The 26,123-nt window shown below is 43.9% G+C and overlaps 1 protein-coding gene across 6 annotated transcripts in view; it reads right to left on the reverse strand.

Annotated features, from left to right (window-relative positions):
- The window catches only part of SEC16A (SEC16 homolog A, endoplasmic reticulum export factor), a 28,262-nt gene extending 4,154 nt beyond the window's left edge, over positions 1-24,108 (reverse strand). For 2 of the 6 annotated variants that reach the window (XM_064676708.1, XM_064676706.1), the window contains exons 1-28: positions 23,998-24,107; positions 17,508-20,049; positions 16,260-16,763; positions 15,566-15,711; positions 13,081-13,166; positions 11,991-12,126; positions 11,107-11,305; positions 9,888-10,065; positions 8,964-9,106; positions 8,488-8,549; positions 8,104-8,242; positions 7,637-7,879; positions 7,243-7,340; positions 6,459-6,540; positions 6,174-6,291; positions 5,827-5,938; positions 5,449-5,554; positions 4,867-5,007; positions 4,643-4,756; positions 3,837-4,038; positions 3,404-3,649; positions 2,649-2,737; positions 2,042-2,200; positions 1,729-1,806; positions 1,450-1,506; positions 676-787; positions 214-351; positions 28-128 (exon numbers count right to left, since the gene is read on the reverse strand). In XM_064676708.1, the coding sequence (XP_064532778.1) occupies positions 28-128; positions 214-351; positions 676-787; positions 1,450-1,506; positions 1,729-1,806; positions 2,042-2,200; positions 2,649-2,737; positions 3,404-3,649; positions 3,837-4,038; positions 4,643-4,756; positions 4,867-5,007; positions 5,449-5,554; positions 5,827-5,938; positions 6,174-6,291; positions 6,459-6,540; positions 7,243-7,340; positions 7,637-7,879; positions 8,104-8,242; positions 8,488-8,549; positions 8,964-9,106; positions 9,888-10,065; positions 11,107-11,305; positions 11,991-12,126; positions 13,081-13,166; positions 15,566-15,711; positions 16,260-16,763; positions 17,508-19,985 (6,267 nt within the window). In that variant the 5' untranslated portion in view covers positions 19,986-20,049; positions 23,998-24,107. Of the gene's footprint in view, positions 1-27; positions 129-213; positions 352-675; positions 788-1,449; positions 1,507-1,728; positions 1,807-2,041; positions 2,201-2,648; positions 2,738-3,403; positions 3,650-3,836; positions 4,039-4,642; positions 4,757-4,866; positions 5,008-5,448; positions 5,555-5,826; positions 5,939-6,173; positions 6,292-6,458; positions 6,541-7,242; positions 7,341-7,636; positions 7,880-8,103; positions 8,243-8,487; positions 8,550-8,963; positions 9,107-9,887; positions 10,066-11,106; positions 11,306-11,990; positions 12,127-13,080; positions 13,167-15,565; positions 15,712-16,259; positions 20,053-23,997 lie in introns of all 6 variants that reach the window. The other 4 variants (XM_064676704.1, XM_064676702.1, XM_064676705.1 and 1 more) reach the window with 3 other exon arrangements.
- Positions 24,109-26,123: the final 2,015 nt, after the last annotated feature.

Here is a 26,123-nt window from a genome sequence, read left to right on the forward strand (position 1 = left end):
TTGTAGATATAATTCATCCAAACCCACCTCTGGTTCCACAGCTGCAGCAGGATCTGTGTTGGTTTGGTTTGCAGCTGGTGTGTGCTCTGGTGCACCACTTCCTTCCATTGGCTGGGATTCCCCTGGAACTAGAGAGGAAACAGGATTTAGCCAAGCACACCATACCCATAAATAGCCATACAACCTCCCTACAGTTGTATCCACGTGACACACCTGAGTTTGGAACAAACACATTGGCAGGAATGGGCATTGGTGCCAAGGGGGCAAACAGGTCTGATGGTGCAGGAACTGCTCCGCTTGACTTGGTTCCACCCGGATTCAGGACATCCACGTAACGGGCTCTGCTCCCAGCTACAACAGAAAGATGCAGAACAGAACAAATAAGCCTTGTGTTTGTCATGCCTGTGACTATTTCAGTTTGCTGGTTAAAGCTTCTTTCAGAATCAGAAAATAACACTCCAGGGACACAAACAGTAACACCCAAGTCAGGAGACAGTTGTGACAGAAGTCACAGTGTGGGATCTAGGCACAAGCAAAGCCAGCAATAGCCACAGCTCCACTGAGTTGCCAGCTGTTCCCAAACAACTCCAGAGAAGCCCAGACTTCTGTCTTCACATTTTATGCAAGAGAAAATCTGAATTCTTCCATACTTTGAGCATTAATGTTATCTGTTACCTGCTCTTCTGGAGAACATGTTGACAGGGGCACCAGGGGGGCCCCCGGGTCCAGGTGGAGCAGCCTGAGGAGCTTTAGGAAATCCTGTTGGAGGTGGTGGGGGAGGTTTACTCTGCAGGGAGAACAAAAACAAAAAATCCAATCTCATCACTGACTGAGAGTTTTAAACCAAGTATACGCCTGACTTCTCCTCTCCTTATTCCAGAGCGCATGAAACTGGGTCTACAAATCAATATTCCCAACAGATATCTCACCTGGCAACATCAATATCTCCCAGCTGATACCTTAAATAATGCCAAGGCATTTCTACAACCCACCTATACTCACACTAAAAGGAAACAACAACAGTGGTTCTTATCATTTGTGTTTTTAGGCAGATCCTCAAATGACAAGGATGGACAGGAAGTGTGATTTTCTTTGCTGTACAAAGCATTACATTTTCAAAACTAGATTCTTCCTACCTTTTTCCCTATATTCTGTTTGCAGCAAGTCAATTTACTTGCAATTGTCTAGGTGATGCCAACCTCTAATGAAGTGATACACCAGACTAAGTGTAAAGCAAATTCCCTTGTAAATTCAGTTGCAGTTACTGAATCCACACAAGCAACTAAAGATGCAAACATAACCCATTTTTTAGTTTCAAGATACTGCACATTTTAACCCAAATGCAGCAGAAGGCAGCTCTTAAGAGCCAACAACAGATTAAAGAAAATTTTTTGCCAGTACAGATTTCCATTTTCCACTTGGAAAAATCATGAGGATTCAGATTTTTACCTCTTCCTCTGGTTCATCCAGATTAACCCAGCGCTGTTTCTGTTCATCCCAAACAATCTACAAGAAAAACCACAGTCAAAAATTAAGAGGTCAACACAAGCTGTTAAAAAAACCCCTAAAAAACCCTGTAACCATTTCTTTAAAAAAAAGCCAGTCTCGAAATAAGCATAATCTTCAAAGTTTTACAAGCATTTGTTTACTTGTCAGAACAATGTTCATCTGTCATCCAGGAGAACATCTGGAACAAATTCAAGTGTACGAATGTTTTTGTGATCTTACTGATTTGTTCTTGTCATCTGGCAGGTGAGCCTCATTCTTTCCTTTTCCCATCAGCCAGCGGAACCAGGTTGCACCAGTCTAAAAAGAAATTAATCCAGTCAGTTGATTCTCTCCCCACTGTCTTTACAGCCAGATGAAAAGAAACATTCATGCAACAACACATTTTCTGTTAGGGCCTTCGACTCTGAGCCCAGAGCTGCACCTAACAGAAATAAACAGTTAAAACCTCTGAAACCAATTCCCTGGACCAGGGGTTACCACACACACTAACAAATCTCCTCCAGATGTAACTACCTCAGTGACAAAGTTTTACCTTTCTAGGTGCTGCCTCCTTTTTTGTTTCTTTTTTGGTCTCTTTCCCTGCAGGAGCAGAGGGAGGAGGAGAGGGCTGTTTTGCTGCAGAGTTGGATCTCTCTCGTCCCGCAGAATGAGCAGAAGACTCTGAGGTTGTTCGGGATCTTTGTCCATAGCCCTGTTATTACAAATACACAGGAAAGGACAAAGTTGTCACTGCTGGAGTGATGGATTATATTTCATCTTGCTACACAAATTCCTTCTTTGAAAAGTTCATAATAGGAAGAGATATAAAAGTTCCTAGAAAATAAACCTAAAGATGGATCTTCGTCCTGGTGCCTGGTTAGATACAAAGCCAGGGCATAAATAATAAATATATTTGTATATATTAAAAATATTAAACATAAATGCTTAATAAACATGTACCTAAATATCTGACACAACATTCACTTTTTATCAAGAACTTCCACACAATTTAAGACATCTAAATTTCAGAAATTTAATCTTAAATTTGGGGACTTCTAAAAATTAAGCTTCAAGTGTCGCTGAAGAGCCCCAAAATCCTCTTGTGTTTTCATTGTGCTGCAATGCAGCTGCCACTTGCTGAAGAAATGAAATAAAGATACCATGCTGGCCATTCTGCCGTAGAAATCCTCCTCTCTCTGTTCAGGGAAGGAATTTTGTGAGGGAGACTCTGGGGCAATTCTCTGCATTCCTTAAAAAAAAAATTAATTTTGTTACTGGGGGGCACAACAACAACAAAAAAAATCAACATCAAACTCAAAAGCCCTCAAGTCTCACTACAGTTTTAAGGCAAAAGTTTTCATTAGTTATGAATCTTCTAGAAAGAATATGGTCTTTTAAAGAACATGAACTGCAGTTGCTGTGATTTTTCTCCCCTCCTGCAGGGATTTGTGTTTATTCTAAACACAGGCCAGAGCACGCTGAGGGATTCAACCATCAGAATGGGGCAGTTAAAGGTTTTTCACATCTCAAACTCAGCTCTGCCAAACCTGTGTATTCCTGTCTTCACTTGAGTCAGGTTCTGCTGTCACTGAACTAAAACTTATCAGGGTCCAAGATGCTCATGGCCACAGGGAGAAATCCCTGAGGCTCCAACCACAGACCTCAGAAATAGAACTGCCAATCCCAGGGATTACCTGGCAGGGTCTAAGTCATGATCTGCTGAGTCTGATCTGGCTTTTAAAGCAAGTCAAACAAGCAGCATGAATACTATAACTTTCTACAGATGCTTCCTTACCATTACATGGTAGTTTTAAATCTCATTATCCAGATCCTGACTTACTATTTTCTAAATATGGAGATACTTTGAATTATTCCCCTTTATAAGGAAGGAAAGCTGTTCATTAAGATCCCAGACCTGTTTCCAAGTTTGTCTGCTCTTCTGGCCGTGGTTCAGTTTCTTGTGGTGGCCCTCCTGGTGGCAGTGTTGACCCTAAATACAGCGGGGATGGTTCAGTCCCATATGGATTTGAAAATCCTGGAGGTGCAAAGCCAGGCCCTGGACCAAGAGGCTGAGGAGCCACTGGATAGAAAGGGACACTTCGGGCTTCCTGGTCACCAGGAGGAATCATTGCAGTTGAGCCATCAAGGACAGCCTGAGGTACTGCAGCATGAAAAAACCACAGTCAAGAGTTAGAATTAAACAGAAATTCCAGCAGGAACCTTTTACCCTACAAATGGCACAATGCAGAAGTGAAATCTCCCTGTTCCAACCAGCCCCAGGTGGTTTCTGGTATCAGAAACCCGAAACTTTTCTTTTCTCTCTGTCACAAAGGATATGAAACACTGACCTGAAGGCATCAGCTGCACGCTTTGCATCTGTTGAGCCATGTTGGGTAACAAGGATGCCAACAAGGCGTTTTCAGCAGCAGGACCCACATCACGGCCCCCTCCTCCATCACACTGACTCGCCCGGTCCAGCTCGGAGCTGGGGGTGCTGCACTCGTACGGTGGGGGGGTGGACCTGTCTGTGTTATAGGCTATTGCACCCTCCTGCACCAAAAAGCAAGGTATTATTAACTGCACCACATGTTCAGCTCACAGGGAACACAGAGCAAAGGAAATCTGATGTGTCAAAACAGCACACAGGGTCTTTCAGTGTCCAGTCAAAAAATGAGTTGTCAGCCATTTATGGACCAAGTTCAAACAACTTAAAGGGTTTGTTTTCAAATCGAGGCACAGTTAATTAGCTCAAGGTTCAAATTTCTAAAAGAGCTCTTTGAATAAATGGTAACTGCTTCCCCTCTGTTACAACCTAGCAAAACTAATTCACACACAACTTATTTTTCTGGCAAGCAGATCCCCTGCTTCCAGCAGGAGTTATTACAACCTCGTGAGTCTTGCAATTCTCCTTTGCATTATGGTACTAAGAAAAGCCTGTCTCATAATTTTAACTATTCTGTATTGAATCTCAAGGCACTGAAGTGTGGTAAATCCACTTGGTTTAAACCATAACACTTGCAATTTATGACATGAATATGTAAGGTCACTTCATCTGCTTCCGTAATTAGCAGTATAAAGAAAAATATTTTTAAAAAAATGGATTTACACTAATCCTGAAAAGAGAAAATTTCATGTTGAAAAGTACATTCTGTACCTTGATCTGTCCATCCACATGTCGAAGTGTTATCAACCAGGGAGGTTCAATAAAAGATTCCTGTTCTGGTTTTTCCTTTATCTGCGGGTCAAACAGGCGCAGCTGGGATGACATCTAGGGAAAGGAATCATCCAAAGGGTCAGTTCACCAGCCAACACAAGACAACTTCACAGCCTCCCACCTACAATAGGATGCCACAAGTACTTAATTGTTCCTCATGTTACCTGGATTAGTTGGCCAATCAGTACAGGGGAATAGTAATGTGGATCTTTTAGGACAGTTCTGGAAATCACTTCACAATAATGGAAAGCCTGAGCAGCCAGTCCCATTTCAGCCAGTCTGCAAGCATAGATGAATTTGAAAACCTGGGGGATGCAAGCAGAGAAATAAACCAAGTGATCACAACACTCTGAGAAGTGAAAAAATGAAAGGTAGTCTGACATTTAAGCTGGAAGCTCAATTATCCCTTTATCACATTTGTATAGGCATGAAAGGAAATTTAGTGAAAAAACATTCAATTCTCCTCTTCCACACAATGGAAGTTATCAATTTATCTACAGCTAGTGCCAACAAATGGATTTTTCTTTTGGAATACAAAATTACAATAATAAATTTTAAAATTCAGAAGTTCAGGATGCAGAGATGAAAAAAGTGACAAGGAAATTTAAGTGACAACAGGAAAGCAGCTATATGGCACTATGCTGTGAATTAAATATTGCTGTGCTGAATACAGGACATGAGAGACCAAAACCTTGTGTGAAATCTGCCAAAACAAAACCCAAACCAAAACAGAAACAGCTCTTCACCTGGAAATTGGGCAAGCAGCCAGGCTGACTTCCTAGAGACTGTGCATATTCATAGGCTTCTGTTCTTTGAATGGCTTCATTGGTAGCAAACTTTAAAAATGGTAAACTGTTTGGGAACAGGAGAGGAAAAGCATTAGAGTTTATATATGCTGACAATAAACCTGGATCTGTCAATCAGAAATAAAGTCACAAACATAACTCTGTTGACATACAACGTCACTAAATTCTCTTCAAAAAAAGGACAGGGCATCAAACAATTCTCTCAAAACCAGCTACTCCTAGTGAGGAGAAAGGGAGTAGTGCAACTCAGCCTCTCAAACTTTCATTTTTGCATCTAAAAAGTTGTGTTAAAAAAAAAAAAAAAGAGGAAAGCCAAACCTGTGATTTGATCCAATTAGGACAAGCTTTGTTGTCTTCCTTGTGTAAACTCCAAACCCAACTTGGGCCATAAGGTAACAAAAATGAGCAGCATCCAGCAGGCCTTTAGAAGCTGCAGAGAAATAAATGAGAGAACTCAGGATATTTCAGTGGTACATTGTAACTCAGTGTCCTGTATTGTTTGGCTTTGCATCAAATACCTTCACCACAGAGACAAGGCCACATAAAACTGTTCCATTTTATATTTTACACAGCAATCACTTGTTTTCAAAAAAATAAGCTGAGTAATCAAATCTTTCAGAAAGCTTTTCCTTCAGTCATCACCCTGTTCGATCCCCAAGAGTTACCAAGAGTGTCTCCCATGGTAGCAATGGTCCTGGATTCCAAGTCCACATTATTGGTCAAGTTGGATAACACCATTGCTAGATGAGGCCTCCAGTCTCCCCATTTCTCATCTCCACAGCACTAAAATTAGAAGAATTACTTAGTCAAATCAGTGACTGGAGCTCTGCATGGGTAAGTGCTTCAGCCTAAAAAGGACCAGAGCAACTTATCTGACATTCTAGGAAAGCACATGGAAAGATTTCTGCTGGGAACTACACTGTTCACTGCAGCTCCCACTTGAATCTTACCGTGGATGCAGCTGGCATCCTTCCAGACATGAGCTGGTAAACAGTCTGCAGAGGGTCATTAATTGGGAGACTGTTGGCAAATCTACAGAGACATTGCAGAGAAAAACAAAACACAAACATGGGGTAAGCAGTTAAAACGTACTTCAACTCTCAGAGGCAATTAATCCAGCTTAGCTCAGGAGGAGGAAGTGCTGTTTGAAAACAACACACTGAATAAGCATTTGCCCAGTGCATAACATTGAAAACATCACCAGTGAACTGGATCTCTCACTCCAACATCAGTCAGTCCAAGGCAGGAAAACCTCAGGATTCTCCCCAAGCCAGATTATGAGACTTTGTACATGATTTCACAAGCTCAGGAAGCCAAAAGAAGTTTTTCTGTCTACAGACCAATCATGCACAAACACAACTACTTCTTTCAGACAAGGAGGGTGAAGGTACCACAGAGTTATTTGGCTTTAACAAAGCTGACAGTTGGGTTTTGCACAGTTTTCTCCAAGTCTGACTAACTGTCAAGCAAGGCCACAGATGAGAGTGATCAAATACCCCTTAAATGAAAGGAGTGGCAGAGAAGAACTTCTCAGGTGGAAGTTTACAGCCAGAAGGCCCCAGAATAAAAAGTAACAGATGACAAACGAATACACAGGTAAAATTAAAGCATAATTCTTGCACGAACCACTAAGGATAACTCATGATTTTGACATTAGGATTTCTGAGCACCAAGTCTTTATCTCATTAGCAAAACAGGTAGTCAAATCCTACTAATCAACAAGCAAACCAGTACCTGGTCATCACTCTTGCATGTGTCCTGCTGTCCATTTTGCTGGCAAGTAGCAGAGCATGCCCCCACAAACCATGCTTCATGGCAGACTCCAGAGCATCCTAATAAATACAGATATTAGTTTCCTGGTAATAGCTTAACATATTGCTCAGATAAGCAATGACTGTTTTACAGGAGTACTTTGTAATCAAATAAAAACATGTTTGTTTAGATAAAAGCTGATGCATGACTATGATTTTGTTTTAGATTATAAACAGTAGGGCATAACATTTTGTTTTATCAGGGTAGTGCAATGCCATGAAATAAAATATGCACTACAAGCTGCAAAAATTATTTTAACTGATGCCTATGTGAAAATAATTACATAAAATAGGTTTGGAACACCACAAGCACTCACCTTCTTGCGGCCATAAAGCAGCAACTCCCTGAATCTCTCAGTCTCTTTCTCAAAACTGTCAACTGTGGTTAGAAGATTATCAGTGAGAAACGAGAGCTGGGCTTCACCAGATTCCTCTTCCACTTGTTCCAGAGCCTCATTAGTGAAATCAATCAGATTTGCCTCATTAGGGGATTTCCCAGGAAGCCACACTGTTTTATGATCTCGGAGCAAAAGTTCAGCCAGGTCTGTTCCCACAACAGTCTGGAAGTGTACAGAGAAAACAAATATAAAAAAATCTGTTTGCCTTCATTTTATTTGTTACTTCAACAACAATATGTGAATGAGCACCTGAGGGCAAGTGCCCTGTTTGCCTGCATGAACTATTCCCAGAGAAGCCACTATACACATATTACTGACTTTTTCATAAATACTATTTGTGTATAAAATATTTTAGGGTAGATAAAAACTCAAGTAGTGAGACATACCCCATTCTGCCTGCACAGCAGTACAATAAAGTCCCAAAGCAGACTTGCAGATTCTTTGTCGATGAGATTTTCATTCTTAAAACACTGTGAAGCTTTACTTTGTGCAAAATTAATAACATCCACTTTATGGGTCTCATCCCTGAAAAAAAAATTAACAAATTAAAAAGAAAGCTTGTAATGAGACAAATGTAAACATTCAGGTCATTATTATGATTAATATAAGGAACATATTTAAAGCCCATGTGTTATTTAAGCAAGTCACAAATATTTTATTTTATTTTATTTTATTAAGTTTAAGTCCTGTAATTGACAGGCAAAGAAATATTCAATGAAGAAACGAATTCTGAATGCTGAAAGTTATTTCTAAAAATTTTAAGAACATACTTAGCAAGAGGACCAGGAAATGCTCTCATCTCTTCTTGCTCTGGAGAATGTTGTAACATGGTCTAAAACACAAATATAATCCAGAAGAAGTTCTTAAAATATGAACTTTGCTTTTTAACAACAAAACCCCCAGATCTGAACATAACCCATGGTGTAATCAAGCCTTTTGCTCTTAAACAGAACACAAAGGGTGAATTGCAACCTGCACAAGGATAACAAATGATGAAACCTATTTTACATGGAACTTATTCTGTACATCATCCTGAACAAAACCGTAAGGAGCTGGATGATCTGATCATGACTAAATCATCTCTCAGAGGAAAAGAACTTTTAAAGCTACTCTTTTACTTATGATTACAACCCAAACAAAGACACATGTAAAAAAAATACAGATAAATGAAGCCAAGTACCCTCTTTCCCTTCCAAAAGAAAGACCCTGTATTCCACCCTCTACCTTTTTTCCTTTTAAACTTTACCTCCATGCTGTGTATTTCAACCAGAGCTGGCTGGCCCTCAGAAGGCAGGTTTGGCAGTGCTTTTATCAAGAAGCCCCCAGGCCCAAACCTGGCACAGATATGAGGCACTGAAAATTTCTCAGGTGTTGAGGGTCTTAAAGGTGCTGAAATGGGAAGAAAAGATAAAGTAAGAACAGGTAACCTGTCTTGTAACTAAGTAAACTTGCTGATGTATTTATCCAATTCAAAAATCCTGCAGTATTAGTGGAAAACACCCTGCCATTCAATCTGGCTAAACTTCATAAGCAACAATTAATCAGTTCCATTATAGTTCCAAGCACCTAAATAATTCCAAAGTCTCAAATCTGAAGATTTGTAAGAACTAGAACAAAACTACAGAGCTTTAAAATCCACTTATTTTTTTCAATGTGAGGGATTTGATCGTTTGTATCAGACATATTTCTGTGATCTCTGTACAAATACATAAAACACCCTCAAAGAGCCAGTAATATACATCAAGATACTTTGTAAAAGCTCTTCCAGAGAAGTGTTTTGTTCTACATAAAAGGGTAAGAAGAAACTATGGAAAAATCTGAAGTTTAGGTTAAATTTCTATCATTCCCAATGAACCACAAGCACTGTACCTAAAAATCTACCTAATGGAGGTTTGCAGTATTTAAAGCAAACACTGTCTAGAACTCCTGATCTGTGATACACCCAGGTTTCAGCAGCAAGTTAGCCTTTACTGAAAAGGAAATAAAACTTTGTTCATGTGAACATACACTGTAAAACAGCATTTTATCCTGTTAACAGGCTCACTGAATACAGGAGAGGCATCTCAAAGCATCTCATACCCCACAAATATTCCCAGTAGCACAAAGTACTACTGGTAGAGACCCTCCCAGGCACAGTTCCTCCCCTCCTCCCTCCCCAGCGTGCCCATACCTTGTTCCACAGCTGCCCATCCAGTTTCAGCCGGGTAGCCATAATCTGGAAAAGGCTGTTGTCCATCAAAGCTGGCATCATATCCTCCATAGGGATAATCTGTGTGAAGGGACACTGCCTGGGCAGTGGTTTCATAGGCATTGGCCGTTAGATCGTGGTTACTCCTATAGAGCTGGCTCTAAACAGAGCATATTAGTGAGTGTTAGAGAGCAGGAGGTTACACAGAGCAAGCAACACTGCAAGCAGGACTGCAGACTGTGAGCATCCCCCCTGACAGCTTTGATTCTGTTTGTAAACCAGGCTTACTGCACCACTGCCTTAGAGAAAGCCACCCTGTGCTGAAGCAACATGCTACAGAAAAGAATTAATATATCTCTCCCTTACTGCTTTTACAACCATTTGATCTGTTCACATCTAAGTATGTTCAGTTCTCTCAGGAGAATTTTTATGTGCTTGTGTCAAAAGTAAGATTATAGGAGTTGTGTTATCAACAACTGTGGGTCAGAATCAAGGTTCACCTCTGCTGTAACAGACAAAAAAATCTCAACTCATTAAACCTGACAAATGCCTAAATGACTTCAGGTGCCTAAAGATTCATGACTCAACGATCTCCAATATTATACTACTTCCAATATTACTAAATGAATTGGAGTTCAGACTGGAAAACCACCTAAACTTCCAAGAAACACGACAAACCAACACATGAAACTACAGGTAAAATGACCCATTCCACTGGCAAAGACTGTACCTCAAAAACTAGCCAAATATTCTCTGAGGTTTTCAGGTAAATGTACTCATGGCATAAGTGGATGAGTAATCAGTTAGATTTGGTCAAAATAACATCATACAAATATGAAGTTAGTCTTTTAACAGCTCCCAAGTTCAGTAACAATTTCATGCTTGTGATGAGGAAAACATGACACAAAGCCAGGCACACTGTCCACTACAGCCAAGCACAGGGAAGGCAAAGATCTCACAAACAGCAAATGGACTCAGTAGAGGAAATTTTCCATTGCTGTGTATGTGTGTGATTTTGGTTAAAGTTCTCATGACAACTGTGACAAATATTAAGTTCAAAACTATATTTCAAAACCAGCTTTAGCTTAAGAGAATAAAAGTTTTCAAAACACACACCCCAGAAATATTTTCACATTTGCAATGTGAAAAAGAGAGAAAAACTCAGCTGGAACAACACCTGGCGTGTCCAGCTGAAACTCACTTGCTGGGAGCGGGAGCTGAAGCTGCTCTGGTGGCTGTGGACGCTGCGGGAGCTGCGCAGGCTGTGCCCGGAGTGCTCGCTGTGGACGCTGCGCCGGTCGAACTCGTCTCCGTAGGGATCCCTGTGGGGCTCCGAGTCGTCGTCGAAGCTCCCGGTGAAACGGGGGTCGTACCTCCAGTTGTCCTCGTATCGGTCGCTCCTGGAGAACAAACCAAAAATGAACACAGGCACCCTGAGGGGAGGGACTGTCAGGGCAACCGTGCCTCACTTCAGAAGGGCTTTAAATCACTGCCTAGGCTGAGGTTGTTATTGTAGTAAACAAACTGAGAGTTCATCCAGAATATTCCAGATCAAGAACAACAACATACTCAGAGTCTGTTCTGAAAACCCACAGAACATTCAACAGGTCTGAAAACAAGTTCTGCTGCCTTAAATCCTTTCTTTAGAGTGATGTGACAGCTCATCTGTTTTTCCCCCATGACCCGTTAAAGCTGCAGAAAGGACTAACAACACATATCTGTGCAATGTGTAACACTGCATTTTAATAGTCTGTTACAGAGACTGTTGAGGGAATTTTACTTATAAATCTGCATGATACCCTGAAATTCTGATGCCCAATACAACCATCATATCACTCATAAATTCTGAAGGCTTTGGGCAGATCTTCAGAAAATAAACTAATATTTCTATCAGTGCACAAGCAGAACCTCAGCCTTTGCCTTAACATTTACTGTTGGAACTTAATTTTCTGGTGGAACATTTGACTATGGGAGTCTCAACCCTGAAGAAACCAGATTCTCCACCTCCTCTCAGACACACACTCAGCCTTGTGCTGCCCCAGGTCTGGAAAGAGCATTGAGAGAACATGGATTGAATGGACAAACCTGCTGCCATATGGATATGCTTCTCTCTTCTGGTAAGGGTTGTGTTCAGCATCATACCAATACCTCTGGTCATAACTCCTGGGATCTCTGTACCTGGGGTCATAAGCTGATGGGTACCGTTCCCAGCGACTTGGATCTTTGGAAAAGAAAAAGAAATGGTTCAGGAAAGAAAAAGAAATGGTTCAGGAAAGAAAAAGAAATGGTTCAGGAAAGAAAAAGAAATGGTTCAGGTGTTGGAAGCCGCTGTCTACAACGTTTTTCTATTATTTTCTATTTAATTACATACTGATTTGGTCCTGAAGCACAGAGCAAAGCCAAAGTGTTTTAGTTAGAAAAAAAACAAACAAAAAAATCAACATCACCCCTTTCAGAGAAATATGGTGCTTATAGTTATCTACTCTTGAAGGGACAGTGCTTACCATCAGACAGATCTTTATCGACATCTTTAAAACTCAATCCTAATATTTGTTATGACACTCACAGAACCTTTCTGATCAGCCTGCAGAGCCTCATGCCAAATGTCTCAGGATGTGGACAGATGTTGTTTAAAATCCTCCCAGGCACTAGACAAGCAATTACCCTCAGCCTGCCAATGCCAGAGTGTCTCAGTGAGCACTGAGATAATGATGGACAAAACCGAAAGCCAGTCATGACTCAACTTCTCTCCACACCCACCTAAAATTCACTTCACAACTCTGCCTGCAGGTCACACACCAGGGACACACCCCAGAGAATGGCAGGCTTGCCACACTTTGAACAAAACTATTCTTTACACTTAGAATGGTGTGTTTTCACAAAGGAAAGGCTAGTACTGAGGAAAAAACCCACTAATTTTATCTTCTATTTACTACTGCTACTGAATAAAAAACATACAGGAAGGATGGCCAGGTATTATGAACTGAAGTGGGCCCAAAGATCAATTTTCAGCAAGTATAGTTTTATTCTTCCTGGCTGTGGAAAGGATATCAGTTGTATTAACATGGAAAAGTACAATAATTCTCTGATCTTAAAGTTCCTCTTCCCCATAAATCATTGTTTAAACCTGTCATTTTCTACAGAAAAAAAATAAGAGTTCATTTTGACAACTTACCTCCATAATCATAGGAGTTTGAGTAATAGCCTGAATAATAATCACCCCATCCACTTTTTCCATAATAATCTTCTGAATACCCTTGCCTGAAAGAAAGCACACAAGTATAAAAAGTTATTATTACTCCTTTAATATCTTCTGAAGTCAGCAGGAGATAGGAAGAGCTGTATGTCAACACTGATTAGGGAGTTTCATACTTAAAATAATGCATTTCCAGGAAATCAAGGCATCATAAAATTAAGACTTTACAAACCAGTATGTCACTAAATTGTTGAGTGTCATGAGAAGCTGACAGCCCTTACTACACAATAATTTAGTGTCTTTGTAAACTGTTCTGGTGATAAGTTTAATTACTTACAGACAATTAATCACAAAAACTACTGCTATAATTAGCATCCTTTGAAGTGTCTCAACAGAGAATTTGATAATAAAACAATTAATGAAATAACAGCTCCTCCAACTTTAGGAGTGTTTTGTTATACTTCCTGTGGTGAAGAAAATACTCATTTACAGAGCCCATGTCAGAATGCTGATTGTCCAAACAGCACAAGCAAAAGAACCCAACTAAACCAACACATCAAAGTAAGAGTCGCTGTATATAAAAAGATTATTAAAATTTTTCTGGTGGGAAAAGAAAGATGTGGCCATTACTTGAAAAATTATATTCTATTTTTAAGTCATCAACCTACAATTTCTGAGAAATGCCAGAAGATGAATGTTAAATGAATGTACACATACAGGTTATGTACACACGTACATATATATGTATGTTTGTACCCACACAGGTGTATGTACACTCAAACACACATGTTCACACACACACACACATAGAGGAGGTAAAGATATTTAATGCTGGTGTGGGATGATGGGAACTTTCACGCTCCTCTACAGCTGACAGTGCCAACTCCAAAGTGGCCAAGCAAGTCAGGGATGCTCCTCCCAGGAGTGTGGGAAGGCTGCTAACACAGCACTTACTCTGCAGAGGAGGAGGTCTGATCTTATCAGGTCAGGTTTATCCACCCAACCAAGTCTTCCCAGTCTCCTCCAGAGGGATCTCAGTCCCTTCCCCAAACAGAGTTTACAAGGCTGTATCATCAATCCTGCACATCAAGGGCAGGTTCCACACAGAGCTCTGGTGCCCTGCAGACACCCCACAGCCCACATCTGACTGCACTGGCAGCCACACACAACACCAACACAGCTACTGGTAACGGGCTTTGATCTGCCAATGCCACGTACAAGAACCTCAACCTCTTCTAAAAACACTACATAAGAAGAGTACACACCAGGAACTGCTACTAGGGGTTATCATCTCATTACAAATTCTCACAGTACACTTATATTCACTTAATAAAATGACAGAAGTTATCACATGGAGCTACAGCCATCGTTTCGTGCTCCTCAAGACCAAAATACATCTATAATCTTCTGGAGGTGGAAAGCAAAATGTTTTATTTTTAATTTGATCCCTGCTCCATGATTGAACTACCAACAACAGACAAACACTACAACGGGTTTCATCATTTCCAGACAGATAACTGGAGTTTCTCTGTTGGACAAATGGAACCCCCTCCCCAGCAGATAACAGTGACATTTTGTCACTACTTTGAAGTTCATACAAATCACTTATACAATAATCATCAGAAAGCAGCAATCCCTGGAAGGTAATTTGCTGCTTCTTGCTTGAGAAAGACTAGAGATTTAATTTCTGCTTTTATTTAACATTTTCAAGTAGCATCTAAACACACTGCTTCCCTCTCTCAAATTTTTTATTTCATATAATCAGACAGATCAATGCTTTTAGTTTTTCCTGTTATTTAAATTTTCCTCTTATTTAAGTTTTCCTATTCAAAACCTGCAGTGAAGTCAGTGGGTGGAATATGCCCACACAGCTCCTTTCCTACACAGACCACAGGCTGGGAGATTTGTGAGAAAGCTCATCCATAGCTGAGGGAATTCTCAGACAAATGAACCCGACACAGCACCAGGATGTTGTCACCTGACTCACCACTCTCTCTTCTGGACACCTCAAACACTGTGGATCATTAGGCCACACTTACCACAGTCCTTCCAAGGTAAATCCCACACCAATGTGCAAAAGTGCCATTTATTAACAGCATGAGTGGCCACTGCTCAAGTGCAAGCCAGAAAATAAATGAGTATTGATTAGCAAACCCATGGCCTGCACTTCTCTTTCACAGCACAAACCTCAGCATCGAGGCCAAGGCAGCGACTTCCTGCCTGGCAGAAACACCACCAACCCCCAGGGAACTGAAGGAAAGCAGCAAGGAGGCTTTGGCAACAGAAAGGGCTGGGGAATTTTATCCCTTTCAGACCCGGCGTTTGATCCCGCCCGTTCCTCCAGCAGCACACGAGGAGGGTTTGAATTCCTTGCTGTGCCTTGTGCTATAAAACTTCAACAGGAATCACCACACTCCCTGCTCCGGGGTATCCCAGATCTTTACTCAATTCAGGAATTGCATACCTAGAAGAGGGTCTGTCGGAGCAGTGGCTGGCTCTGGAGCTGGGACGCTCCGGCTCGGGATACCGGTAGCTCCCAGGCTCCATGTAAGCTGTGCTGGTGCTGTCGTAGTGTCGGTACCGGGGGTCGTACTGTCCGTAGCTGTCCTCCTGGAAAACAGAGGCACATTCAAGGGAAGAGGCTGCACACCTCCCAAAATAAGCTAAAACCGAACAAATCACCACACACACCACAACTGGGATACCTGAAGAGAGGCAGATCAATAAACTAGAGTTTAGCTTTCAACACCTGTTGTGGCAAATTATATTTCAGTCCATTAATATCAAAAACTTAAGGAAAAAAACCATTACGTCTGGACTAAGGGCAGTTCAACCACTCTACTAAACCATCAGGCAGAGAGAAACCAAATTTGGGCACCTGGGCAGCCAAGACACTTAAAAACTGCCAACTTTTTCCAAAGAACCAAACAAATTGCTATGAACTGACACCTGTGCCAACTGGAACTGGTATCAGCAACTACTTTTGTTTTCATAATCTTTGCAAAGTAAGTTTTGTTACTGCCATCTGGATTCTCCCTACACTTAATGAGAACGCTCTCTTGAATGTTTATCATGACACGACTGTCCTAAGTCATCATTCAAAGATGAACATTAATAACACATACTAAAGGGAGAGGAAGGGGAAAATAAAAATTTACCATGTAATAAAGGTGAGCTGCTGTCCTGGGGTCTGCAGGAGGATAAGGCGGCGGATACGGAGGCTGATAAGCATCATAAGGGTGTCTGTAGTAGTAGTAAGGGTTCTGGGGGGGACCAAAGGCATCCTGAGGAGTCTGAGGCAGGGGTGGACGCTGCAGGTCCTGCTGCACGCTGGGTGTGCCTGACTGACTGGAGGAGGCAGAGGGGGCTGTGGCAGCTGGAGCGCCCGGCGGCTGTTCCGGCTTCCCAGGACTCGTCTGGTTGTACCTCGGCTGAGCCGAACCTGCCTCCTGGGGACCCCCAGGCTGAGGATGGTTACCCAGCCCCTGGTTCTCCCCCTGCTGCACAGCTTTAGTCCCTGTGGAAACCTGGGAGTCTGGAGGAGCCGAGGCCTGCCCAGACGTTGGCTGCTGCGTTTGAGCTGCTTGTGTTTGTGGCTGGGGTAGCAACGCTCCCTGCGCAGCTCTGTCTGACGCAGCCTGATGCTGCACATCTTTTGTCACCTGTTGATAGAAATGTTGTTTGTCAGGCACCTCGGGGCGCACCTGAGCAGCACCACCAGCTGCCTGCTGTGCTGGACCACCAGGCTGGTTGTGCGCCTGGACAGAACTACTCGTGCTGCTCTTCTCCGACGTCCGTGACACCGTGAAGTCGAGCACTCCAGCAGCTTCTTCTTTGCAATTTGAGTGGTTTGCAGAATTATTACCCTGTCCTATGGAATTAACAGGGGGCACTAGTGCACTTCCACTGGCACTGGGAAGATTTGTCCCAGGAGGAACAGATGAGTTAGACCCTGGCTTGCTAGCAAATTCAGGAACAAAACCTTCCATATTAACATTCTTTTGCCCTTCTGGAGCCAAATTAAGAGGAGTTTTCATAAGCAAGTTTGCAGGTTGATTAGAAGCAGGATCAGAGGAATTAACAGGGCTTTGTAATAAATTATGTTTTAACAGATTAGTATTTGGAAGTGCATTAACTAATAGAGATCCAACTTGCATCACAGGTAATGCCATGTTTTCCCCACCAGCATGTGAAGTTTGGGGACCCATTGCAGACTTGTCCCCAACTCCAGAGTCCTTCATTGGCTGATTGTTTTCATTGTTGCTTAGCTGATTAGATAGAGAAATAGAAAAATTAATTGGCTGAGCCAAGTTATAGCTTTGATTAGGCTGAGCAATCAGGATAGGTTGATTTTGCAAAGACTCTGTAGGTGGAGAAGACAACAAACTTGCATAACCAGAACTTGCCTGAGACTGAAGTGCCTCCTCTTCTCCCATTTTGGGAGGATTCTCAAGATTTTCAAAAGTTATATTTCCATCCTGGGAATGCTGCACAGCAATAGTCCCTGGTTTACATGGCTGCTGATTAGACAGAACTTCTTCTGGTGGCTGGATGACTTCTACAGTCTGTTTGGCAGGTACATACACTGCAGGAGCAGCAGGAGCCAGAAGCACATTTCCCCCAAAATTGGGTAACTCATTATGAGCCCACAAAGTTGTTGCTGGGCTATCACACTTCTTAACTGCTCCCTGAGCTCTTGTTGAGGACCGTCTCTCGGATACTGATTGTATGTTTTCCACAACAGGTCCAGAGTGCAACATATTCCCAGCTTCACCAGAGCCTGCAAGAGGCAGTGGATGTACCTGAGGCATGAAAATGGTTTCCAGGTTATCCGGCGGCTGTTCAAGGTTGCCTGGGGATGCAGCTGGCACAGCTGTGCTCTTCTTGATATTCTTTTGGTTTGAGTGGTTCTCCCTCAATTCCACCACCATCTTCGCTTGGTCGATCTCTGCAGGTTTTATACCAACTCCATGGGATCTCACAGGTTCAAAAGAACTATTTGCACTTGTCTGAAACACTCCAGTAGGCTTAGGAGGGCTTGGAGTTGGAGGCTGGGATAGATTCCCATGGTAGTTCTTGCTCAGGTTTAGCTCACCTGAGTCCCCTCCCAGAGGGGAGGAGTCAATCTGTTTGAAGAAGCTGGCAGAGGATTCCTCATCAGGCTTCCCACTTTCCTGCTGGATGAACGTACCGACTTGCTCCGGAGGCCGTGCTGAGCTGGAAGTGCTCCTATGGCTCATGTTGCTGTAGTTGGAAGATACGCTGTCTGGTCGGACAGGATGAGGTAATGAATCGGGTGCCTCCAAGTTTGGTCCTCCTTCAGCATGGCTCACAACAGCATTCTTTGGAAGCATCTGACCTGGGAAGGATCCGTACCTGTACGGATCGGGACCAGCAGCAGGGGATGAAGCACTGATGTTCTGTGGTTCGCTGGGCAGCACTTCTTGGTTCTGAATGCACTCCAGGTTCTCCACGTTTTCATACTGGGACCCAGCAGCCGTGTCACCTACATGAGCCTTGTCATCACCAACAAACAGAGTGTGCTTCGCAGCCTGTGCCTCCTGATGACTCACAACTTTTGGGAAGTACTGGACATCCATTCCTTTCTGTACCATCTCACTGGCTGAACCTGTACTGACCGGTGCCTGAGAGAGAACATTAGTTGCCACCTGCTGAGGATGCACTGGCTGGTGATACAGGGATGCCGAATTTGGCTGACAAGCATCAAACTCTGTTTTCTCCATCATGTAATTTTTTTCAGATGAAAGTATTTCTTCATTTTCTGCCTCATCCCCTTTGAAAAACATGGAGAGAGTTCCTGAATCTCGATCAGTGGGAATTGATCTATTTGATGTTTCAGATATAGCTGGAGACTGGTTTTTGGGGTTATTTTCCTGAGCTGTGGGAGGGACAAAACTGGAGTCTTGCAAGGGTGGCTGTGGGTAAAACTGTTCCTGGTAAGGTTGACTTAACCAAGGGTTAGTCATTTCTGTGTTCTGCCTGAACACACTTCCAGGCTGGATGCTGTTCATGTGATGACTATTTGCAGAGCCATTTCTCCCATTCTTTTCACAACCAGCAGATAAAGGCGCTTGTACGCTATTTTGTGGAATACCTTGGTGTCCAGGACCCTGCAGTACATTTGTGTGTGGAGGAGGGTGAGAAGTGCCGCCAGAAGGCTGAGAAATGTTCTGACTGTCAATCTGAGAAGACAGCTCAGGGTAGGGCACAAAATTCCGAACTGGAGACTGCAGGTTCCCTTGGCCAGGCCTCCACTGGGACACAGGCTGCTGGGGCGGTGGGGGGAAGAGCGCTGCCGTGGTGGGTCCTGAAGGAACGTCATTTGGATCTCTGCCAACATCCTGTCTACCTCCAGGTTTGTTTGATGCAGACACCACTCCAGGATGCACACTGAAAGAATTTTCAACTGCTGCTGTCGTGTTATAATGCAGAGGCACCGCAGGCCCACGGAGTCCGGGATCCGCGCTGGGATGCGCTTCCGCAGCACTATTTATAACATACCCCGGGGACGGAGAAGGAACTGGAACATTAGAAAACGAACTGGGACTTACTCCTGGTTGAGACACGGGAGCTGGTAAAGACATGTGTGGTCCATGGGGATTGTCCCCTGCACGTGAGGGTGACGGATGCACAAGGGCCGGCTGCGGGAACGGCAGCACGCTGCCCTTGGATGGATTATCTAAGGGGGGGCCCTGTGGGGTTTGTCTGCCAAAGGCAAAGGGGTCTGTCACGGGCTGCACCGGGGCAGCTGCTGCGTTGGCTCGTTTGCTGAGGGGGCTGTTCCTCCAGTACATGTTCCGAGCGATGCCGGCGGGAGGAGGAGCCGCTGCTCCCGCCGGGACAGGCTGTGGGGGCTGCTGCATGGTGGCCTCCCGCAGGGTCACGCCGTGACACACTGGATGCTGCAGACGGATTTCTTCTCCTGCCCTGCTAAGGTAAAACATGACAAGTGAGTCTCCTTTCTCACAATACCTGCAGCACTTGAGCAATTTTTATTCTAGAACAAATATCCCCCCTTTCTCCAGAACGTGGCAGAAATTAACACACAACATTGTATTTCTTCCATTTGTATTTCCATTGTGTTCCCACTCGCATTTCCAGTATTAATGAAGTTTAATGCTGTGTGGTAACAATGCACATCATTCATCAACTGTATTAACAACCAGCTTCATGTAAGAGTAACTGAACACAGTTCAGACCTATTCCAGTGTTAAACCCTTGGACTGTTACAGCACCAATGGTATTATACTGTTACATTCCCCAAAATTTGTTTTAAGCAGAAATATGCACCAGCAGCCAGCTTACAACAGAACCTGCAAGCACTATGTCCTGCTTAATTCACTTGTGAGGAGATAAGAAGTTATTATCTAACTCTAATTCAATTAGAGATGATCTTCAGCTCTGCTGCACTGGTGCTCCATGTGAATGGAGCTTTTCACAGGTAAGATGAGAAGCACCCCAAGAAGGAATTCACCAGATGTTATCACTCCCAACAGAACACAGTCCATTTCTGTTTTATCAAGACAAGGTTGTGTAGGATACTGGTGTTATTTATTTTGAGAAAGGCAATTGGATTTCCGTCACAAATATTGTCTCTTCTGGATGAATGGTGCATAGTGAAACTGCATTTAAGGATAAAAAACCAATCAGCTCCCCTCACCTATTAATGAAGGTTCTCATTTTAACATCAGAGGGACTTTGGCACAGTCTCAGGGTTACAGCTCTATTTCAGGGTGAAGTAATTCAACCCCAGCTCCAAACAATGCCAGCCAGGAATCTGGTACACAGGAAGCTCACTCAATTCATCAGGGTGTCTTTTTCAATTTTATCACCCCTTAACAATGTGGGGAAGAGGGAAGCTGACAAAACTAGAGGAATTCTTCAGTACTTGCCCAGTGCAGCTCAGTGAAGCTTTAGCAACATGCAATAGTTTTGTTTTCTGATGGTACACAATAGTTTAGTGAAGTAGAGTGAAGTACCCACAGCAATTGCTCCATACCAGATTTTTATAGAAGACAGACAAAAGCTGTGCAATTTTTAGTTGGAGTTCTTTTAAGATTCAGCATCTTGTCAGTAACAGTAATAAAATGGGAAGCCAGAAAAGTCAGATGCTTGTAATCAAGCCAAAATTTTAATAGTGAGAAAGAAGTTCAAATGCAAAACACTTCTGGTTTCTGGTTATCAAAAATACATATTGAGTGAACACTGAGTAACTACATGTATTTTATAGAGATTTTAACTAAAAAAATCCAATAAAAAGCACACTGACAGTACCACAGGAGGACCTACACAGACTCTACCAGGCATCAGTACAACATATCCTAAGGAAAAACCCCTCCAACAGCCCTGTGTATAATCCAGGACCCTCTTTTAGAGTCAGAGTCTCTCAGTTTCTCCCCATATCCATATATTCCACAGCTGTATCTTAAGATATAAAAAATGTTGTGTTTTATCAAAATGGAAAAGACAATCAGAAGTGACTTCAGCAGAAGCATCAAAGCTTCATTAGCTTCATGCATTATTTGCATTACTTTGCCTTCACCATTCTTTTTGGAGCCTGCTGAATTCCACCAAGGAATGCTCACAAAAAGGTTTCAGAGCTTTGCAATCTTTTCTCCTGTTATGATCCCGAGGTGAAGGTTTTCCAGCTGGCCACACTTACTGCCAACCATGTTTCCAGGAAACCCTGCCTAAACACTCAGCCCAATTTCCACAAGCTGAAGTAACCCCAGGCTGTTCTGGACATCACTAGTTCTTTTTCATCGTGTTTTTTGCTGCATTAACCAAACTGCAAAACCTCCTCTCTCCCCTCCAAATAAACTTGTGGGTTTATGTAACATACTTTGGACCGGGGAGGGGAAAAAAGCTAATTAAACCATATGCCAAGGCAGATGGAAAGCACTAATTCCACTGAACAAAATATTGATATCTACCAAGCAGTTCTGTCTTTCACAGAAAAGTTGTTTCTGAAATACAGCTGAGCACAAAAGCCAACTTAAATACCCACTTCAAAACTTCTAATGTGGACTTCACTCCTTGCAGTGTCTTACACACAAAAAAAATCCTCATACTTTACCACATTTTTGTTACAGCCAGCACCAGTAATTAGCTAATTAAAATAAGTGTTGAGTTCTACTTTAAGGTAGAACTTGCCATTCCTCCAACAGGATCTCTGATTGTGCATGACAGAAGTTCAACACGAGGGATCAGCTTCCTCAAAAGCAAAGTTAATATTAACAGACTGCACACAGTAGTAAAAGCACCCAAGATTGGAGGAATTGAGTCCAAATAAAATGAACATGCCCATGTCAGGTAATTTAAACAACAGATATCAACTCAGTGCTACTGACCCTCCCTGCCCCTCACCCAGGATTAACAGAAATGCTGATTTTAAGGTATTTATACATGAGAAATAACTACACCAGTTAAAGCAGTCCATCTCTGCTTCAGCTGGTTTATTAATTGATAAAGCAGAACAGACTGCTATACATTAGTCACCAGTAATAACAATTGCAGAGGGTGTCTCCAGGAGCACCAAAAAAAACCCCAACACATTACCAAAGACAAAAAAAAAGATTAAAAACACCTCTAGACAAGGCCATAAAAAAATTCACCTGAAAAGCTCTATAGCTTCATATATAATAATTTATTTGGGAGGAATTAATTTAATCCTGTCTCCAATGGACATATGCTAAATAAATTACTCTTAGAATAAGTATGTCCACAAAGCAGATTACAGAGGAGTAATATTAATTCTCATTCTCACACACATGATGAACCAAATAATAAATAACATGTTCACATGCAGAGATTCCTACTGAGAATAAAGTGACTAAAAAAGCCCACTGCAACCTCAACGACAACAACAGCTGGAAAATGAGATTTGCAGCAAATGGGACACTGTTTTTTCAGAATTCTTTTCTTATGTAGACAGCTGCACATCTGCACACATGTGGGTGACACTCAGACTGAACACACTCTACATCTTTAATACCCCTGACAGCTTCCTACTGGCCTTCTCCTAAATGGTTATAAATGTCACTCAGTGAAAATGCAGGGACAGGACAAGGGGAAAAAGCTTTAAACTGGCAGAGGGCAGGGTTAGATGGGATACTGGGAAGCAATTCTTCCCTGTGAGGGTGGTGAGGGGCTGGGATGGAAGTCCCAGAGAAGCTGTAGCTGCCCCATCCCTGGAAGTGTCGAAGGCCAGGCTGGACGGGGCTTGGAGCAACCTGGGCTAGTGGAAGGTGTTCCTGCCCATGGCAAGAGGGGGGACTGGATGGGTTTTAAAGTCCTTCCAACCTCAACCAGGCTGTGATCCCGTGAAAAGAGCAGTTTGGGAACCAAAATCACAGCAGCAGCACAAAACATTCCCGTTCGTTTCGAGAGGACCCCGACCACCAGCTCGCTGCCCCAGCAGCTCCCTGAGTCAGCACCGGAGCTCGGACCTGTGGCACCTGACAGCTTGGAAAAACAGCTCCGAGCTGGGACAAGCGCCGCGTGTCCCCACAGGGAGTACGTGACAGCAAACATCGGGGGCATCTTCTCCCTCCCGCACCCCTGAACACCCCTCGCACCCCCGCGGCGTCTCCCTGTCCCACCGAGACAGCCCACCGCCACGCAGATCCTGCGGGAAAACCCCCCCGGCCGCCACTGCGGCAGCGCCTTCGCCCTTCCCTGCGGCACCATCACCCGCCCCAGCCGCGGGGGGCTGCGAGCCCCGCCGGCTCCCCCTGCGACCGCCCCGAGGCCCACCCTGAGGCACGGCGGGGCGGGCCCCGGAGCCCCCCGGTGATCGCACCTCAAGGCCCGGCGCTCCTCACGCAGAGCACCCGAGACGCCCCGGCGCGCCCCTTCCCTCCGCCCCGGCGGTACCTGGCAGCTCCCGCGGGCCGCGACCCCTCAGCAGCGGGCGCGGGCCCCGCCGCCCCTCACGGCCCCGGCACCGGCCGCCGCCGCCATCTTGGCATATCCGGATCGCGGGGCTGCCGCCGCCGACGTGTCACGCCGCGGCGCGCGATGACGTCACATGGACGCGCGCGGCGCCCAGTGGTGGTGGTGCTGCCCAGCGGCCCCGTGAAGGAAAAAGGGGGCGGGACCGAGGGCCGCGGGTTCGAATCCTGCCCAGGGCGCCTGGGGGACCAGGGTTCGAGTCCCGCTTCAGCCTCTCCCCGGTTCTGCCACGGCCTCGCCCCTCTCCCATCCGGGGCTCGGAGGGGTGTCCCGTGGAATTCCCATGCGGGTCGCGATCCCCTCGGGTGCCCGGGGGGGGGTGCAGTGTCGCGGGCGGCCGCCAGGGCGGGACAGAGCACTGCTGGTCCCGGTCCTGCTCCTCAGGGATGTGGGGGCGCGGATTGGGAACTGCCCAGGGCTGCTGGAACTGAGAACTATAAACACCTGACCCTCCCTTCAGTGAAGAATTTTTCCCTGATGTCCAATCTAAACCTCCAGTGGTGCAACTTGAGGCCGTTTCCTCTCATCCTGTCCCCTGTTACCTGGGAGCAGAGCCTGACCCCCACCTGGCTCCAAACTCCTGTCAGGGAGTTGCAGAGAGCGAGAAGGTTCCCCCCTGAACCTCCTTCTCTCCAGGCTGAGCCCTCCCAGCTCCCTCAGCTGTTCCTGGTGCTCCAGCCCCTTCCCCAGCTCCATGGCCTTTTGCATGTTTATATATATATATATCTATATATCTCCAAGATCATAACATGATTTCACATAGTTACATGCAAGTGTAAAGATTTCACTCTCCTCTCTCTCTCCTAGCTCTGTGTCGCAGGTCTATTTTACACGAAGTTTTTAAGTGGGGACCCCCCCGTTCCAGCACCAGAAAAATGCCTCTCATTCGCTGGCGGTGCCCACACTGTCACGCTCTGCACCCAAAAACCAGCCTTAGAGGAGAAAGAAAACACAACGACCTAAACAAACATCTTAATCAAGGGTCATTATCAGTGCAAGAGCTGTCTCTGCAGCTTGATCATTAAAGCAGGGGAATATCCTCAAAGCCCGGTCCAAGCACGGGAAGCAGCACTTTGATGCTGGTGTGGGAACAGCAGAGGCAGCACTGTGATTTTTAAGGGCCTTTCATCTCCCTCTTTTGTAGGAACATTCTTAGAAACCAGCTTGTCAAATACAATTTCCCTACACAGGCATGAGTTGCAGATAAAGCCCTGGTTCTCCCTTGATATTTCCCCCAACAGGTGTAGTCTGAGGAAACATGATTTTAATTAGCCTGATTGGCTTTTTAGAAATACAGATTTGTTCTAAAGACCATCAATTGCTCACATCTGTGTCTATAGTTAGAGATTTACATATCTAACCTTCTTCTTATATATGGATACATAGTGCAAACATTGATGATGAGATCTCACCTTTGCTGTTCTCCTGGCATGTGATTATAAAGAATTGTCACATTAAGACATTTGATCCCTTTTTACCCTGAAGTTTTTTAAGTGATTTGCTCTACTCAGCAGTACAGTTCTGGACTTGAGTGACCCATTACAAATAAAAAGCACATCCTTCTTACCTGCTTCCTCAGCTCACTTGGGGTACAACACAAATGATACTGACCTTTTTCCGTTAAATTTTGAGGATTTATTCAGTCATCAGGTTGCACACAGCTTTCTATGGAAAAGATCATTCTCTGAATTAAGAAACAGGGGGAAATGGTTAAAGGAGAGTATCTGTATCCCTTACCAGTATTTTGCATTCTGTTGGCCAACTGGACAAGCTGAGTTTTATTAATTTACTCATTTAGTTGCTGTGATTATTCACACTACCCCAGCCACATTAACCCGTGTGTGTTTTGAGGGAGGCCAAACCCGAGGTGAATTTGGCTCCTTTTGTACATTCCTCAGGGGGTGATTTGAGCTGCAGCAACAAATCGTCCATCAGGGTTCGAGCAGCTGTGAGCAACTTTCTGAGCAAACACCAACAGCCTGGAGGTAGAAGCAATACAGAGTAGCAACTTCTAAATGTCCCATCTAATTGAGCAGGAATAATGAAAA

This window comes from Pseudopipra pipra, chromosome 20 (genome assembly GCF_036250125.1).
Source record: "Pseudopipra pipra isolate bDixPip1 chromosome 20, bDixPip1.hap1, whole genome shotgun sequence".
NCBI classification, from domain to species: domain Eukaryota; kingdom Metazoa; phylum Chordata; class Aves; order Passeriformes; family Pipridae; genus Pseudopipra; species Pseudopipra pipra.